Consider the following 15,073-nt stretch of genomic DNA (forward strand, 5'->3'; position numbering starts at 1 on the left):
TTTAACAACTCATTTCTTCGAAAACATTTAGTTTCAAGTCCTGTTTCATGTGATTTTATCTTTGAGTACAGTCAACAATCTGCATGTTTTTAATTTAGTAGCCTAATACACTTTAAAAACTTTAAGCTATTTGTCACTTATTATATCAGCTGGTATGAACATTTATTTCAAAATCTAATGAAAAATGACTACAGCTACTGTTCATTTTTTGTAGACTTTGAATTTTAAAAGTTATATTTAAAAGCAGCCCCAAAATGTAATCTCAAAATGCAATTGACACAAAGTCGATTCCTACTGTCTTGAAGTAATGTTAGTACACTGCCACTTTGTAGTAGTAATTATCCTTTCTTATACGCAAATCACTTTATTGCTCGTGTCCATTGCACCACTGGTGCACTCTCTCCTAAAACTTGTCCTATCACATCAGCATCTCAAGTACAGAAATATGCTATGTAATCAAGAAACATTTTGGTCATTTTTCTCTTTAAACTTGGAACTCCCAGTACAAAGCCAGGAACCTTGATTTAACAGTGTTAACATGTCAATGTAAGCTCAACAGACTTGCATATTATAATTGATTCCAACTGACGATTTTTGGTACTTGTATGGTGTGCGAGTCAAGAAATTATTGGCCCTCAAGTTTGATTTTCCGTGCAAATTGAAATTGAACAAACATCCCTTGAAGGCTCCATTTTCTCAACCAAGACATCCTGCTATTGTTACTAATCACAATACTGTCCAAATTGTGAGCATTAACCTTTTATCTTTACAATTAATACTTGTTTCCCAACTGCAGATAATTATACCTACGCATCCAATTTATGGGTTAGAGGTTGAAAACCTGAAGCCTCAAACTCTCAAATTCAACTAGGTATATTGATGATCTATTGTGATATTATGGAAGTCAAGTTCAAATCTACAACATTATAGTTTAAAGTACATTAACTCACACTGTACCTTTGTAAAATTTCCTTGTGTATTCACAGTCACTGAGCAATGACCTTAGCTGTGATGAGAGGCAGTGGAACTGAAGGCTGTGATGGAGCCAATACTGTGCTTTTTGTGGATTACTCTTTGGGATAGATTGCACATCACTCTCCATAATCTAAAGGGAAAAACAAAAAGTGTATTTACCGATAAGACTGTGCGCTTCAGTTTGTTTTACCCTTAAATCAAATACCTTGACCCTGTTTGGAAAAACAGGGGTCATTATTCACAGCGATATGTGGATCTCCCGGTCTTTCTCCTCGAATTTGAGTGGCTTTAAAAGTTCAACATTGACATCATCTAGTTCATACTTCTGGATTTACATTGCCTTCTGCCCAATTCCTTTTTTCCCCCCCTCATTATGCCCAAAATAAAGCATACACCTATCTCTTCCCTTTTAAGTGAAAAAAAGGCTATTTGCTCTTTTCATTTCCACATCGGTACTAGAGAAAGATCTGAATTAGTCTTCAATTACAGGTAAACAAATGTGAATAGAATTGGCACAGCCCCACCATCTCAACAAAGAGAATCTCTACTGAAACAAAGTGCAAATGGCAATAAAATGAAGATAGAGAAACAAGAATGAGAGAGGGATATTTATTTATATATGCAATTGACAATTCGGTAGTTGTTTCTTCTCTCAAAAAAGTTCAGGTTTTCCCTTCATCGCTGCTGTTCAAATTACTGTTTTGATATTTGTCCCACTTTTATAACCAAAATTGCTTAGAGTCACTCATGTTATAAACATCCAAGAAAAACTCACCTGGTAATGGGAGGGGGGGAGGCGGAAGGCGAGGGGGGGGGGGGGGGGGGGGTGTGGAGAAGGGAAAAAGAACTCCAAAATTCCAGTATTAAAAGCAAAATTTATTTTTTGTAACTCCAATAGTGAACTTCAAGCAAAAACTATTCAGAAATCCAAGACCCCCCCACTTTTCTTAACCACTTATTACTTTAGAATTGGGGTCAGATAGTATGTGTGTTATTGGAACAGTATATTAAACATTACATGAACTTAATCTCAAGACCACACAATCTGTCTTTATCAGTGTTGTCACTCTTCTGGCTGGTGATTCCCCCTGGGTCTTTTTTTTAAAACTACGAGTATTTTTCACATGAAAAAGGTACCTTTGTTAGAGTGTGGCTTCTAATTTCTTTGAGAGCTAGAAAATAGATGGGCAGTTGCTCTCTGGCTCTAATCGGTTGCAGTTTCTTTCCGTCCAATTTTCCAAATGCCGGGTTTTATATACCACCCAATACATTAAATTCTAGTACGTTGATTGGTTTCCAGGTGTCAGAGCAAGAAAATTCAAATTCCTTTGGCTTTTGGTATCCTGGGCATAATTTAAACTAATTTGTTAAATTCAAATTGTTGTCAAAGCAACCACAACTCAGGTATCCATTTAACAGCCAATTGTTATATTTGAAACAGCCTGATCTTTAGCTGGCAGCTGTGGCTGTACTTTAAATTCAGAAAAGCACTTGAAGGTCCGAGGGAATGTTACTGAACAAACAGACCTTGGAGTGCAGGTTCATAGCTCCTTGAAAGTGGACTCCCAGGTAGATAGAATAGTGAAGGCAGCATTTGGTATGCTTTCCTTTATTGGTCAGAGTAAAGAGTACAGGAGTTGGGAGGTCATGTTGCGCCTGTACAGGACATTGGTTAGGCCACTGTTGGAATATTGCATGTAATTCTGGTCTCCTTCCTATCAGAAAGATGTTGTGAAACTTGAAAGGGTTCAGAAAAGATTTACAAGGATGTTGCCAGGGTTGGAGGATCTGAGCTATAGGGAGAGGCTGAACAGGCTGGGGCTGTTTTCTCTGGAGCGTTGGAGGCTGAGGGGTGACCTTATAGAGGTTTACAAAATTAGGAGGGGCATGGATAGGATAAATAGACAAAGTCTTTTCCCTGGGGTCGGGGAGTCCAGAACTAGAGGGCATAGGTTTAGGGCGAGAGGGGAAAAGATATAAAAGAGACCCAAGGGGCAACTTTTTCCACGCAGAGGATGGTACGTGTATGGAATAAGCTGCCAGAGGATGCGGTGGTGGCTGGTACAATTGTAACATTTAAGAGGCATTTGGATGGGTATATGATTAAGAAGGGTTTGGCGGGATATGGGCCGGGTACTGGCAGGTGGAACTAGATTGGGTTGGGATATCTGGTCAGCATGGATGAGTTGGACCAAAGGGTCTGTTTCCATGCTGTACATCTCTATGACTTTATGAACTAAGATTTCAAATACAAAACTTAAATCATTGTTTACTGGGCAGTGCTCCCCGCATACTTTTGCGCTTTGGAAACTTAGGCAATCTAGGTCAGGCACTTCAGAAGTACCACCAACACTGCGTTTGTAAGACCCTCCAGATCTGGTGCCAAGAAAGGCGATCAGTCATCGAGAGTTAAGTTGGACAATCAGTTCTCAAAAATTGAAATGGGTCCCAGTCCTCAAGAATTGGGGCAGTCTCCTGGCTACGGTAGCAGTGGCTGCAGTATTGGCAGTGAAGTGGCTGTGGCAGAAGCGACGTTCTGGGTCTAGTCAGCGATTGCTGCGTCAGCATGCTTCTTCCTTAGTGTTACGGCCTCAGGGACAGCCTTGGCTGCTGTTGAGTATAGTGATGTTCTGTAGCCACTTCAGAAATCAAGCAGCCATGAATAGAACAAAAATGAAATTTGTCCTTTGTGTAATTTGTTTTTATAATTTACGTGATGAAGATGGCACTGGCTTATGGCACCTTATACTACTGTATTTTCATAAATACATGTAACAATAAATTATGACAACAAACAGCAGAAGCCTCTCTTAAGGCATCTTGTCCAGTGTCAGAGCACTCTTTTGGGCAGCTCTGTGGCTCAGTGTTCAGCACCGCTGCCTCGCAGCATGGGGGTCCCAGGTTCGATTCCAGCCTCAGGTGACTGCATGGAGTTTGCACATTCTCCTTGTGTCCGCATGGGTTTTCTCCGGGTTTCCTCCCACAGTCCAAAGATGTGCAGGTCAGATGAATTAGCCATGCTAAAAATTGTCCATAATGTGAGGTGCATTAGTCAGAGGGAACTGGGTCTGGGTGGGTTACTCTTCGGAGGGTCTGTGTAGACTTGTTGGGCTGAGTGGACTGTTTCCTCACTGTAGGGAATCTAATCACTCAAAACCAGATTCATTGAGCAGGATTTATGGCTTGTATATCTGTCATCAGATTCAAATTAATCTGAACTCTGTTGCAGCAGGAGACTTCTGGGAGTGAAAAAGAAACTTCATGGGTTTCAAAACATCTCCACCCAATTCTTGAACTACAACCACCTCCTGCTCAGCACGTGGGCAAGCCCGCAGACTGTGCATTGGATTGATAAGCAACCTCAGAATCCATGCTACATAGGGACTGCATAAGAAAACTGGCAACCACATTAAAAAGGTCTATCTAGTGAACTTGAGCTTTTATTCTACACATTTTGACATATGAAATAAGAGTAGGTGATTTGACCCCTCAAATCTGCTCCATCAACTTGGTTATGGCTAATCTTCTACTTCATACCCTTTCATGTCTTTGACATCTAGAAACTTAACCACTTTGAATATACCCAATGACCATGAATTCATTTTAAATAGGTTAACTAATGAGTTTAAAATTGCTCTGCAGACTGTTTTTATCTTAAAAGGTTTAACTATTGTGTTAGAACAGTTATATGTTAATCAGTGTTCTAAAATAGTACCAACAAAATTAGACCAGCAGTCGCTTCACTTCTCCGACAGGCCAGACTAAAGAAAAAAGGTCTAGAAATGCTGTAGAAATTCAGAAGAGCTATTTTGATCAGTTTCCATCAGAATATATCTGATCACATGAATTAGGAGCAAAGTATGCAATTCAGGAAGATCATGCTTACAACTACACATTCCCATCTCCTACTTTTAGGAACTTTGATTCTCTTGCCTATCTCTGTCTTAAAGAGAATCAATGATCCAACTACTTATGCCTTTTGAAGCAGCATGCACCAAAGTCACTATCATAAAGGGGCAATCCTTAATTATTCAATGGTGTACCCGAGTCCTGACCTCTCAAAAGGAAACATGATTTCTATGTTTGCCTTCTGAAAACTGTTCAGGATCTTATAAACATCACTTGCTTTATTCTAAAATACAATTAAACCAAGTCCAATGCTGATTATTCAGTTTTATTCCTAGAAATAAATTTTAATCAAGTCTGATTTAACTTTCAGTGTTGATATTAAAATGAACCTTTTTTTGCTAATAAAACATTTCTTGTTGCATCAAAACAACAACAGTGCATCCACTAATATAGTACAAACTGGAGGTCAGAGCTAGATTGACTATTCAGGATTCTGATGTCCAAGCTTAAATTGCAAAAGAAAACAGATATACAAGGTTGCAAACATTGATACTCTGATATCCTCAGCAATGTCTCTAAGAAATGTAGTTGCCATGTCGGCCCAAACAGTAATTCACATGCCATGATTTTCAAATTATTCAGAAAAATATCACTATCATATGGCCTAAAATTACAGCGACAGCAATTTTCTAATGGGAAAAAAATTTAATGGCTTTTAATACACTGCAGTTTCAGCTAAAGTTTGAGCTATTATTACACAGGTAGCTACAGAAATACCAATTTTTGGTAAAGATTAAGAATAATAGTGGAGGCGAAGTAGACTATAATCAACTGATGCTTCATTTATGATAACACCACATATTTACTTCAGTTAGTTCAGAGTATTTGTAACTGCCACAACACAAGAAGTCATTAGATGTATACGCACTGAGAAGCAAATGGACTGAGTTGTAATAAACAGCATGGTTTATTATTATTATTATTGGGGAGGTTGTGCCTCACTAGCTTGATCAAACATTGAGGTAATAACAAAAATAATTGATGAGAGAAAAGCGATCAATGTTGTCGACATGGTCTTCGGTAAAGACTGTACAAAAGGTGAAGTCACATGCTATCAGGGTGAGCTGACAAGACGGATACAGAACTGGCTTAGTCATAGTCATAGAGGGCAGAGGGCAACAGTGGAAGGACGCTTTTCAGAACGGAGGATTGCGACGAGTGGTGCTTCACAGGGATCAGTGCTGGGACCTCTGCTGTCCATTATCTACGTAAATGATTTGGAAAAAAATATAGCTGGTCTAATAAGTTTATGGACAATACAAAGATTGGAGGAGTTGCAGAAAGTGAGGACAACTGTCAGAGGATACAGCAGGATATACAACAGTTGAAGGCATGGGTAGATGGAGTTTAATCTGGACAAATGCGAGGTAATGCATTTTTGAACGTCAAGCACAGGTGAAAACTCTACAATGAATAGCAGAACCTTTACAAGTATTGATATGCACAAAGATCTGGGAGTGCAAGTCCACAGATCACTGAAGGTGGCAGCACACAAAATAGCAAAAAAGACCTATGGCACGCTTGCCTTCATTGGAAGGGGCATTGAGTATAAGGATAGACAAGTCATGCTGCAGCTTTATACAACCTTAATTCGGCCACGCTTGGAATATTGCATACAGTTCTGGTCGCCAGACTATTGGAAAGATAAAGATGCTTTGGGAAGGGTGCAAAAAAAAAGGTTTACCAGGATACTGCCTGGTATGGACGATTTTAGCTCTGAAGAAAAATTGGACAGACTGGGTTTGTTTTCACTGGAAAACAGAAGGTTGAGGGGCAATCTGATAGAAATTTCTAAGATTGCGAATGGCAAGGATAGACTGCAAAGTATGAGGCTTTTCCCCCCCCCCCCCCCCCCCAGAGTGACAGGGTCAATTACATGGGGATATAGGTTCAAGGCATGAGAGAGTGATGTTTAAGAGACGTGCAAGGCAGGTTTTTCACACAAAGGGTAGTGAGTGACTGGACTGTGCCAGCAGAGGTAGTGATGGAAGCAGGAACAATAGCAGCATTCAAGCAGCACCCAGGCAAATGTGAATTGGAAGAGAACAGAGGAATATGGATACTGTAAGTGAAGAAAGGTTTAATATGGAAGGGCAAAATGTGTTGCTGCAGGTTTGGAGAGCTGAAGGGCCTGTATATATGCCTTTTTTTTTAAAAAAAAACACTGCCAGATCAAAACAAACCAACTTTGAATTTATGATTTTGAAAGACCACTACAAGGTTTTAAAAGTTGAAAAATTAGAACAATTATTTCTTGGAACGGGAGGCAGTGTACCTCACTAAAATTTTTTGCAAGTGAAAACTGCTACTATAAAGTCATATTTGTCAATATATAGTTAGATACCTTGCTGATTTTTTAATTATAGAGTCATAGAGATGTACAGCATGTAAACAGACCCTTCAGTCCGACTTGCCCATAACCAACCAGATATCCCAAAGTGATCTAGTTCCATTTGCCAGCGCTTGGCTGATATCTCGCTGAACCCCTCCTATTCATATCCTCCTCCGGATGCCTTTTAAATGCTGTAATTGTACCAACCTCCTGCACTTCCTCTGGCAGCTCATTACATGCACAGATCACACTCTGCGTGAAAACATTGCCCCTAGTTCCCTTTAAAATCCTTCCCCTCTGACCCTAAACCTATGCCCTCTAGTTCTGGACTCCCCCACCCCAGGGAAAAGACAGTCTATTTACCCTATCCATGCCACTCATGATTTTATAAACCTCTATAAGGTCACCCCTCAGCCTCTAATACTCCAGAGAAAACAGCCCTAGGATGTACAGCCTCTTTATTTTACTGTTATCAATTCTGAATTCCGAACTGAAAATGACTGATCGATTTTAGGAAAGCTTGGGTTAAAAGAACAAATCAGTCAAGCATTTCTGTTTGAGGTGCCAGACCTAGAGGCTAATTGCAGGCTGAGCCTTGATTAAAAAGGTTCTAACAGAGAGTAACCCCTGCCCCACCCCAGGTTCAAACAGATCGCAGAAGATGGTATTGATGAGGTCAATATCTAGGACATTCAAGCACTTGGCAGTTGCTGAATGGTGACTGAGGTCTTGGGGAGAGTGAGGGCAGAAACAGATTTCAACTTGTTTGTGAAGTTAAGTTTTCCAAGAAATGGATCTGGAAAGCTGCTGAGACAGCATGAAGATTTGAAAGGCCCCTGCCTAATGTGATATCCCAGCTTTCAGAAGCCAAAAGGGAGAATGCTGCCTTTGCCTGGGAGAAATCAAGAAGGTGGCCTGATCAATATTTCAGAAAAAAAAACAGCACAGGAGTCCACATTTATGCCTGTGAACAAAGCATTGTGAAGGATATTCCAGTAATTTGGCCAGTTTTATAATTTTCTTGACCCTTGAACTATATTTGTCTTTTGAGAGACTGAGGCTGAAAACAAATACCTCAATTTTAAAGCAAAGACACTAATCAAAGTTTAAAAAAAAATCTCAACACCAGGTTATATTCCAACAGGTTTGATTGGAAGCACTAGCTTTCAGAGTGCTGTTCCTTCATTGGGTGTCAACTTAGCATACTGTTTAATTGTTTTCTCTGCAAATGTCAATTTGTATTTAATAAATTATTCTTAAGATACAAAACTGATGTCTGGAAATGAATTATTCACAAAGTTTGGTATTGGTTATTCTAAAGTCTGGTTAGAAAGCACTGAAACAACTGTTTGAGGGCATTCAATGGTTTAATTTTACTGTGTTAGAAAGGCTGCTTTGGTTCAACTACTTCTCTCCACGTCATAACTATGTACAGTAAAGTATTAGTTGCAAGAAAACCTACAATATTTCTGAAAACCTATATTTCAGTACTGAAAACAGCACCCAGACTAACCTGCTTCAGCAGCTTTTGTTTTTAAAATAAACAGCACAGCAATTAATCAATAAACATGATAAAGGAAAGTTTATTTGCATACAAAACCATGTCAAAGGATTAGCCAAACCATAAATATTTAAATTTTAATAGTGGTAGCATTCAGCTTCCTGTGCCTTACCTGAACAATATGATTAGCAAGGCTAGGGCTGACCCAGTGGCAATTAGTTATAAATTGCCAGTAATCTTTATGCTGTGCATATACCTAGTGAATTGCAAGAAAAACTAATTAAATATCAACATAATTAACTCTCTAGCATTAACAATTTACACTTCACACCATTAATTTTTCTTTGACCAAGTCTCAGTAAACTTTAATGCACAAGAAAAACTTGAAGTCAGTTAACTAGTTCCTTATTTCAGGTTTAAAAGACTGATCGTTAATCAAGAACAATAACATCAAGTGAAAATAATAATGTTACAACTTGCACAAACAACAGATAAACCTAGAACCAGTTACTTTTCACAAAAGACCTTTCTTTAGACATCTATTTTCTGGTCTTGTAATATGAGACCAGTCAGATATATTTGAGTTTTACTTTCCTGATAAAATGCATCTTGCTTTCTATAGTCACACTTAATGCAGAGGATTTAGAGAAAGGTGGAAACAACAAATGCAAAAGCAAAATATTCCATAACTCCTTTGAAAAAGATTCCTTACATGTATGGATGTCACTCATCAAGTTCCTGAACTGAGCTATGTAAATGTGCTGAACCGGTGAACTCCCCAGTAAGAGAAAGGAAATACAGCGCGGTAAGGAGCTATTTTTGCTATGTTATGATTTTAAACAGTGAGCAAAAATCCCCACATCTGCAGTATGAGTCACACAGTACTGCAGAAGCACACACGTAATAAAGTAATGGGAGCTAGTTATCTGAATTTCAAATACAATGTTGCAAAATTTAGTGGCTGATGACATCTAAACCTTAGATCTTGTTAGATTATGCAAGATAATATCCACTTTCAAATGGACACCACAAAAATTAAGAAAGAAACATCTAGCTTCACCTGACAAATTATGAATTCTACATATGTGCAGGATTATTTGTTTCTGATCCTCAAAAATCCATTTGACAAGGAAAAACAAATTCACAACACAAAACCTTTCAGCACTGTCGCACAGCAAAGAATATTTTAAGCTTAGTGTTAAACTTTCACCTTTGTACAAGCGTAATACATTAAAACCTGGTGGATTAAACCATCTACTCCAGTTGATGTCCGAAAGTTACCACTGGATAAAGAAAATTAGCTTAAACAGACTAAATCAACTATAGTTACTATTAGCATTTGAGTTACAACTCAAGCTATCCACAAAACTGTCAGGCTTTTAAATTAGTATTTTAATACGCATTCCCTTGCATTCACATTAACACATGACAGAATATCTTGAGTGGGAGGGAGGTTTGTGCGTCTGTGTGCTCGAGCTGAACAAAGATGATAAAGATTAGGCTTTAAAAAAAAAACGAGTGTACTATGAGAATAGTCCGAATCAAAAAAGATTTGAAAACAAACTGCTCGTTTCACATTACATTCAATTAAGCTAGTGCAGTATACCAGTAAGAGACTTTTAAGTCATTCAGGCAAACTTTTGTGGAGACTTTCAGATTAACTGAAGCCGACTCAAGCAGATGTTACCAACCATAGAGAAGCAGATTCAATTCAATTATAAAAGTTTGAGTTAAAGGCAATGTTACCCTACCAATAGCAGAAAACATAATTCAGAAAATGATCGCCAAGGAGCATGAATAATAACATTACCAAATAGAAAACAGTCTATTGTAGTCTCTCTCCCATGTACAATTCTCCTCCATAGGATTCTGAATACATTTATAAAAAAAGGTTATTTTTAACCAAAAATCCTTCACCAGTTTAATAATTTCAGTGGAATGTGTGGAGTGTGAACCAAAAAGAGTGTGATCATGCAGATTACATGTAACGGTTTACAATGGCTAGATAATTCAATTGACCAAGTTCTGCTTACTACTACAAATAAGGTCATTAAGCTTTGATAAGAGCACTATCTACCCAAATGAAATACATTACAAAAACAGAGACCTCATCCTCCAGGAGTCCATGACACAAAATCTTGTTCATATCCTTACAGAGACGCTCCAAACCTCCATACTTAGACCAAACATTGGGGTTATTTGTTGACAGCAGCCCCTCCGCAGTGGTCTTCAGACCTCCCAGGAGTTTCCACTGTTCTTGTCTGCAAATGAACAAAACAAAATTGCAAACTTAAGACAGATTATTTAGCCAGTTGTTTCATGTACACTTGATTCAAAGCTCAGCTGTTATTTGACCCATTTCCAATACCACACTCAATTACAACCAATAATGGCATCCTTATGCAAAATAACAAGTGATTTTACCTCTACAATCAATAATCACTAATTAGTACCTCCTACACTTTGCACCATTTTAACAGTACAAATAGCCCAAAGATGTTTATAATGTGGACACATTTGTACCATCAAGAAAAGTCAAATAAACCAATCTTGAAAATGGGACAGAGACTAGGCAGCTGACATTACCATTTTCCCTTTACTGCGGATCAGTCCCTTCAATGCACCTCATTGATCCAGAATAGTAGCCTGAACAGCACATTTAAATTTGTTCCAAGTCGCAAGCCAGTCAGCAAATCAAAGTTAGCAGATAAATTGCGTACTTAAATATGGAACATATTTAAAACATAACAATTTAATATTCCTAAAATAGATATCACAACAAACATCATAACTGAACAGAGATCAAAAGAAACCATGGAATGAAACTAGGAGATAAACCTCAGCATCCAGTCTTATCTATCAAAGAGGGTTTAAAACCAGGGATATAGAGAGTAGGACATTAAGATTGCAAAAGGGAATTCCAAAAATCAATAAACTGGTGGCTGAAAAAATACACAAGCTATGGAGGAATGAAGTATGTAAGCAGTAACATAGGCCCGAATGCTGAAATAGTGTGGTGAGGCGGTCAACAATTTCCAAGAACAAAGGCAAATAGTTTTAAACTAAAAATCTAAAAGAGCACACAAGGGTAGGAAAGCATCACAAATGCAGGGATCACAGTACAAGGATTGCAGTAGCAATAAATGCAGATTGTAGCACTCAATTGGCTACAATTCAGAGTGGAAGAAGAGTGGAAGGAGAGCACAAAAGAAACTTGAACATCAAATAATTCCATCAACAGATTCAGCAGTAACTGAAAAGGTGAAGATTAGACATGGAAATACATACAAAAAGAGAAAAAATATGTAAACGCCCTTAGGAGTAAAAACATACGTTATTTGGCTCATCCAAAATGATGTGCAACCTGCATTGGAGGATCAAGTAATAACGTTGAAATCAAGAGACAATAGAAAGTTAAAACAATTTTGACGATATTCTTCCTTCTGGACAACATCATTAAAAGGGACAGTACTTAATATATTAAAGTAGACTCAAGGGTACACAGATGACCATGAAGGCATGGGAGAGGATTCCTTTAACAAAATTTTCAACATAAATTAATTCCATGAAAGTGAATTATCACTCATACCTTACTGTATAATAAGGAAATGAGACCAATCATGCAAACAACTGGGGAAATCAGTAAAAAAAAAGCAACAGAAACAGCAGCAAAATATTGAAGGGAAACTGGTTCTGAGCCACTCGAGTCTCTCAGTAAGGTCAACTCCTGAAAAAGGCAGTACCAGAGAAACTGTCGGACAGTTACGAGCATGACAATAATTTGCATTCCTTTAAGCTAGTTACATACATTCTTTTAAGACTACCAAACAAAATGATACCATGCTTCAGCTAAAAAAAATAACCATAGTAAACATAAAAATTAATCTGACTAAAATGAGCATTGCACAAATAGTTGGTCACAAACTCTGCATCTTACGAGATCACCTTCATGCGATCATATGACTGGAGTACAGTTGAGGGATCAGTGCTGAAAATGAAATTAACTATCAGCAGTTTACTTGGAGGTCACCATTCATTACATGTGATAAATATATTCAAATATATTTAAGAGGCAACATGACTACAAAATGGTGACCTATAGCAACCTCATTAGCCTAATCCTGACATCTATTTTTGAAAAAAAAGGTTGCCTTATTAAAAGGCACTAGGGAAGAGATCTGAACAACTACCAAGTGTGATCCAATAAGAATAGTCTGTGCTTAGCTGGCAGGAACAGGGTAGCTATGGCAGGACAAGAAAGGACTCAACAGAACAGCATGGAGGAGAAAAATAATGCAGACACTGGAATCTGTACTGAAAACAAGAAGTGCTAGAGATCAGTGAGTCAGGCAGCACCCAGAGGGAGAAAGCAAGCTAACATTTCAAGTTGAGATGAATCTTCAAATCAGAGCTCCAATGAAGATTCATCTAGACTCGAAACTTAGCTTGCTTTCTCTCCAAGGACCTGTTGAGATTTCCAAGACTACTTGTTTTCAGTACAGAGCAATAACCGTTTTGGCAAATAAACTGACATGCACCAAGATAAACAATTAGAAAATACTAGATTCACAAAGTGCTGAGATGTGGGTCCTCTCCATGATCCTCCAACAGTATTCAGGTGCTCATGTAAAAGAAAGAAAAAAAAATACTGCCAGAGAAATGATTATGCAGTTGCAAAACTAAATAGGTAGACTAGGAATAAATTCTATATCTTCTGTCAAAAGGACCTGAAAAGAACCAAAGAAACAAGAGAAACTGGGAGCAAGTACAGTGGGTAAAACACTTTCACCATTAGAAAATAAATCCACTTGAAGTCCAAATGAATGAGATCAAAGTTCACTTGTTTAAACAAATCTTAAGATATTTACAACTTGGCCAGTCTTACAGTTTCAAATAGCATGAGCCTACAGCATTAAACTATGACTAATTCAACATGGCAATTTGCTCATTACAAAACAGAATTTTAAACTGAAAACTGTCAACAGAACTGGTGCAGAAAATTGAAAATATTTAATTCATACTCCTGAATTCTTTCATTCCAAGTCAACAGTTAATTAACAGCAGTATACATACTGACAATCACACTTCAGGCCAGAAAACCTGCTCAAGAATTTAAAAGCTGCCACATATGCAAGATGTTGACCTTCTAAAGAGAGTATTCGAGTTCCCCTCCCAGCCTCTTGCCATTCTGACTTGGAAATAGATTGCTGTTGCTTCCGAGATACTGGGTCAAATTCCTCACATTCCCTCAACAGCATTGTCAACCAAAAGCATGTAGACTGCAACAGTTAAGAGGCAATTTACCACACCTTCTCAAGGGCAACCCTCAAGGGGAGGGTAATAAATGCTGGCCAGCTAGCAATGCCCACATCTCAAGTTCATCAAAAAAAACATATGACTGGAGTACAGTCAAGGGACCAGTGCTGAAAACAAAATGAAGTATCCAGCAGTTTCCTTGGAGGTCACCATTCATTATATATGATATGATAAATACATTCAAATATGTTCAAGAGGCAACATGACTGCAAAATAGTGACCTGTAGCAACTCCATTAGCCTATTCCTGACATCAACCAAATGAAAGAACATTCATCTGTCCTTAGTCCAGCTCAAATAATTTAAAGGATTCAAATCAGAAACATCTGACTTTATGCCTTCAGCTTTTACTATAAATATATAGCAAAATTCTTTATTGACCTAACACTTAAAAATTAAAATATCTTCACAGTCATACTCACAAAATGTAAAACTCAGTCTCGCCTTTCAGGTCAGGTTACAAATGGGTTATGGATTTGTCAATCAAGTCAACTGATTTCTTTTTAGTAGCCCAGCAAACGGTCAGATGTATCTCGGAGACACCTATCATTACGGTAGCCTCCACCCCTTCATTATTAGTAAGCTATTTAGATAAATTATCATTAACAGTGTATCACCGAAAATGATAATCCGCAGACGGAGTCCTGCTGTCGTCAAAGAGGAAGACGTTAGCCCCGCTCCAAAACACAAGTTCAGGAGCTGCTGATTAACAAGAAGCTCAGGGCAGGCACCGAGATGCTTGACCGCAGCAGACTCGGGCTGTTACCTGCACTCTGCCTCCTCCGCGCTCTCCATGTCGTGGTGCCAGTCATTCTCTCTCCATGTCGACAACATGTCTCCACCGGCCTCGACTTCTCTCTGGATATTCTCCGAGATGCCAACTCTTCGCCTCCCAGCTTCTCAAATTCTGTCACAGCTTACCACGACCATTCCTCCCCACCCGCCCCCAGGTCTCAACGCTGTTGCCACCAACCAGAAGCCCCTTGCCTCACGGCCGCTCCCTCTCGACCCTCCACACCACGTGATGTCAGGCTCTGGCCC

The 15,073-nt window shown here is 38.6% G+C and overlaps 1 protein-coding gene across 8 annotated transcripts in view; it reads right to left on the reverse strand.

The window, feature by feature from the left end:
• rubcn (rubicon autophagy regulator) overlaps positions 1 to 15,073 on the reverse strand; it is a 60,365-nt gene extending 45,292 nt beyond the window's left edge. For 2 of the 8 annotated variants that reach the window (XM_072572378.1, XM_072572384.1), the window contains exons 1-4: positions 14,799 to 15,073; positions 10,825 to 10,978; positions 8,890 to 8,973; positions 958 to 1,105 (exon numbers count right to left, since the gene is read on the reverse strand). In XM_072572378.1, coding sequence (XP_072428479.1) covers positions 958 to 1,105; positions 8,890 to 8,973; positions 10,825 to 10,978; positions 14,799 to 14,866 — 454 coding nt within the window. In that variant the 5' untranslated portion in view covers positions 14,867 to 15,073. The remainder of the gene's footprint in view (positions 1 to 957; positions 1,106 to 8,889; positions 8,974 to 10,824; positions 10,979 to 14,798) is intronic. The other 6 variants (XM_072572383.1, XM_072572377.1, XM_072572385.1 and 3 more) reach the window with 4 other exon arrangements.

This window comes from Chiloscyllium punctatum, chromosome 6, assembly GCF_047496795.1.
Source record: "Chiloscyllium punctatum isolate Juve2018m chromosome 6, sChiPun1.3, whole genome shotgun sequence".
In the NCBI taxonomy this organism is placed as follows: domain Eukaryota; kingdom Metazoa; phylum Chordata; class Chondrichthyes; order Orectolobiformes; family Hemiscylliidae; genus Chiloscyllium; species Chiloscyllium punctatum.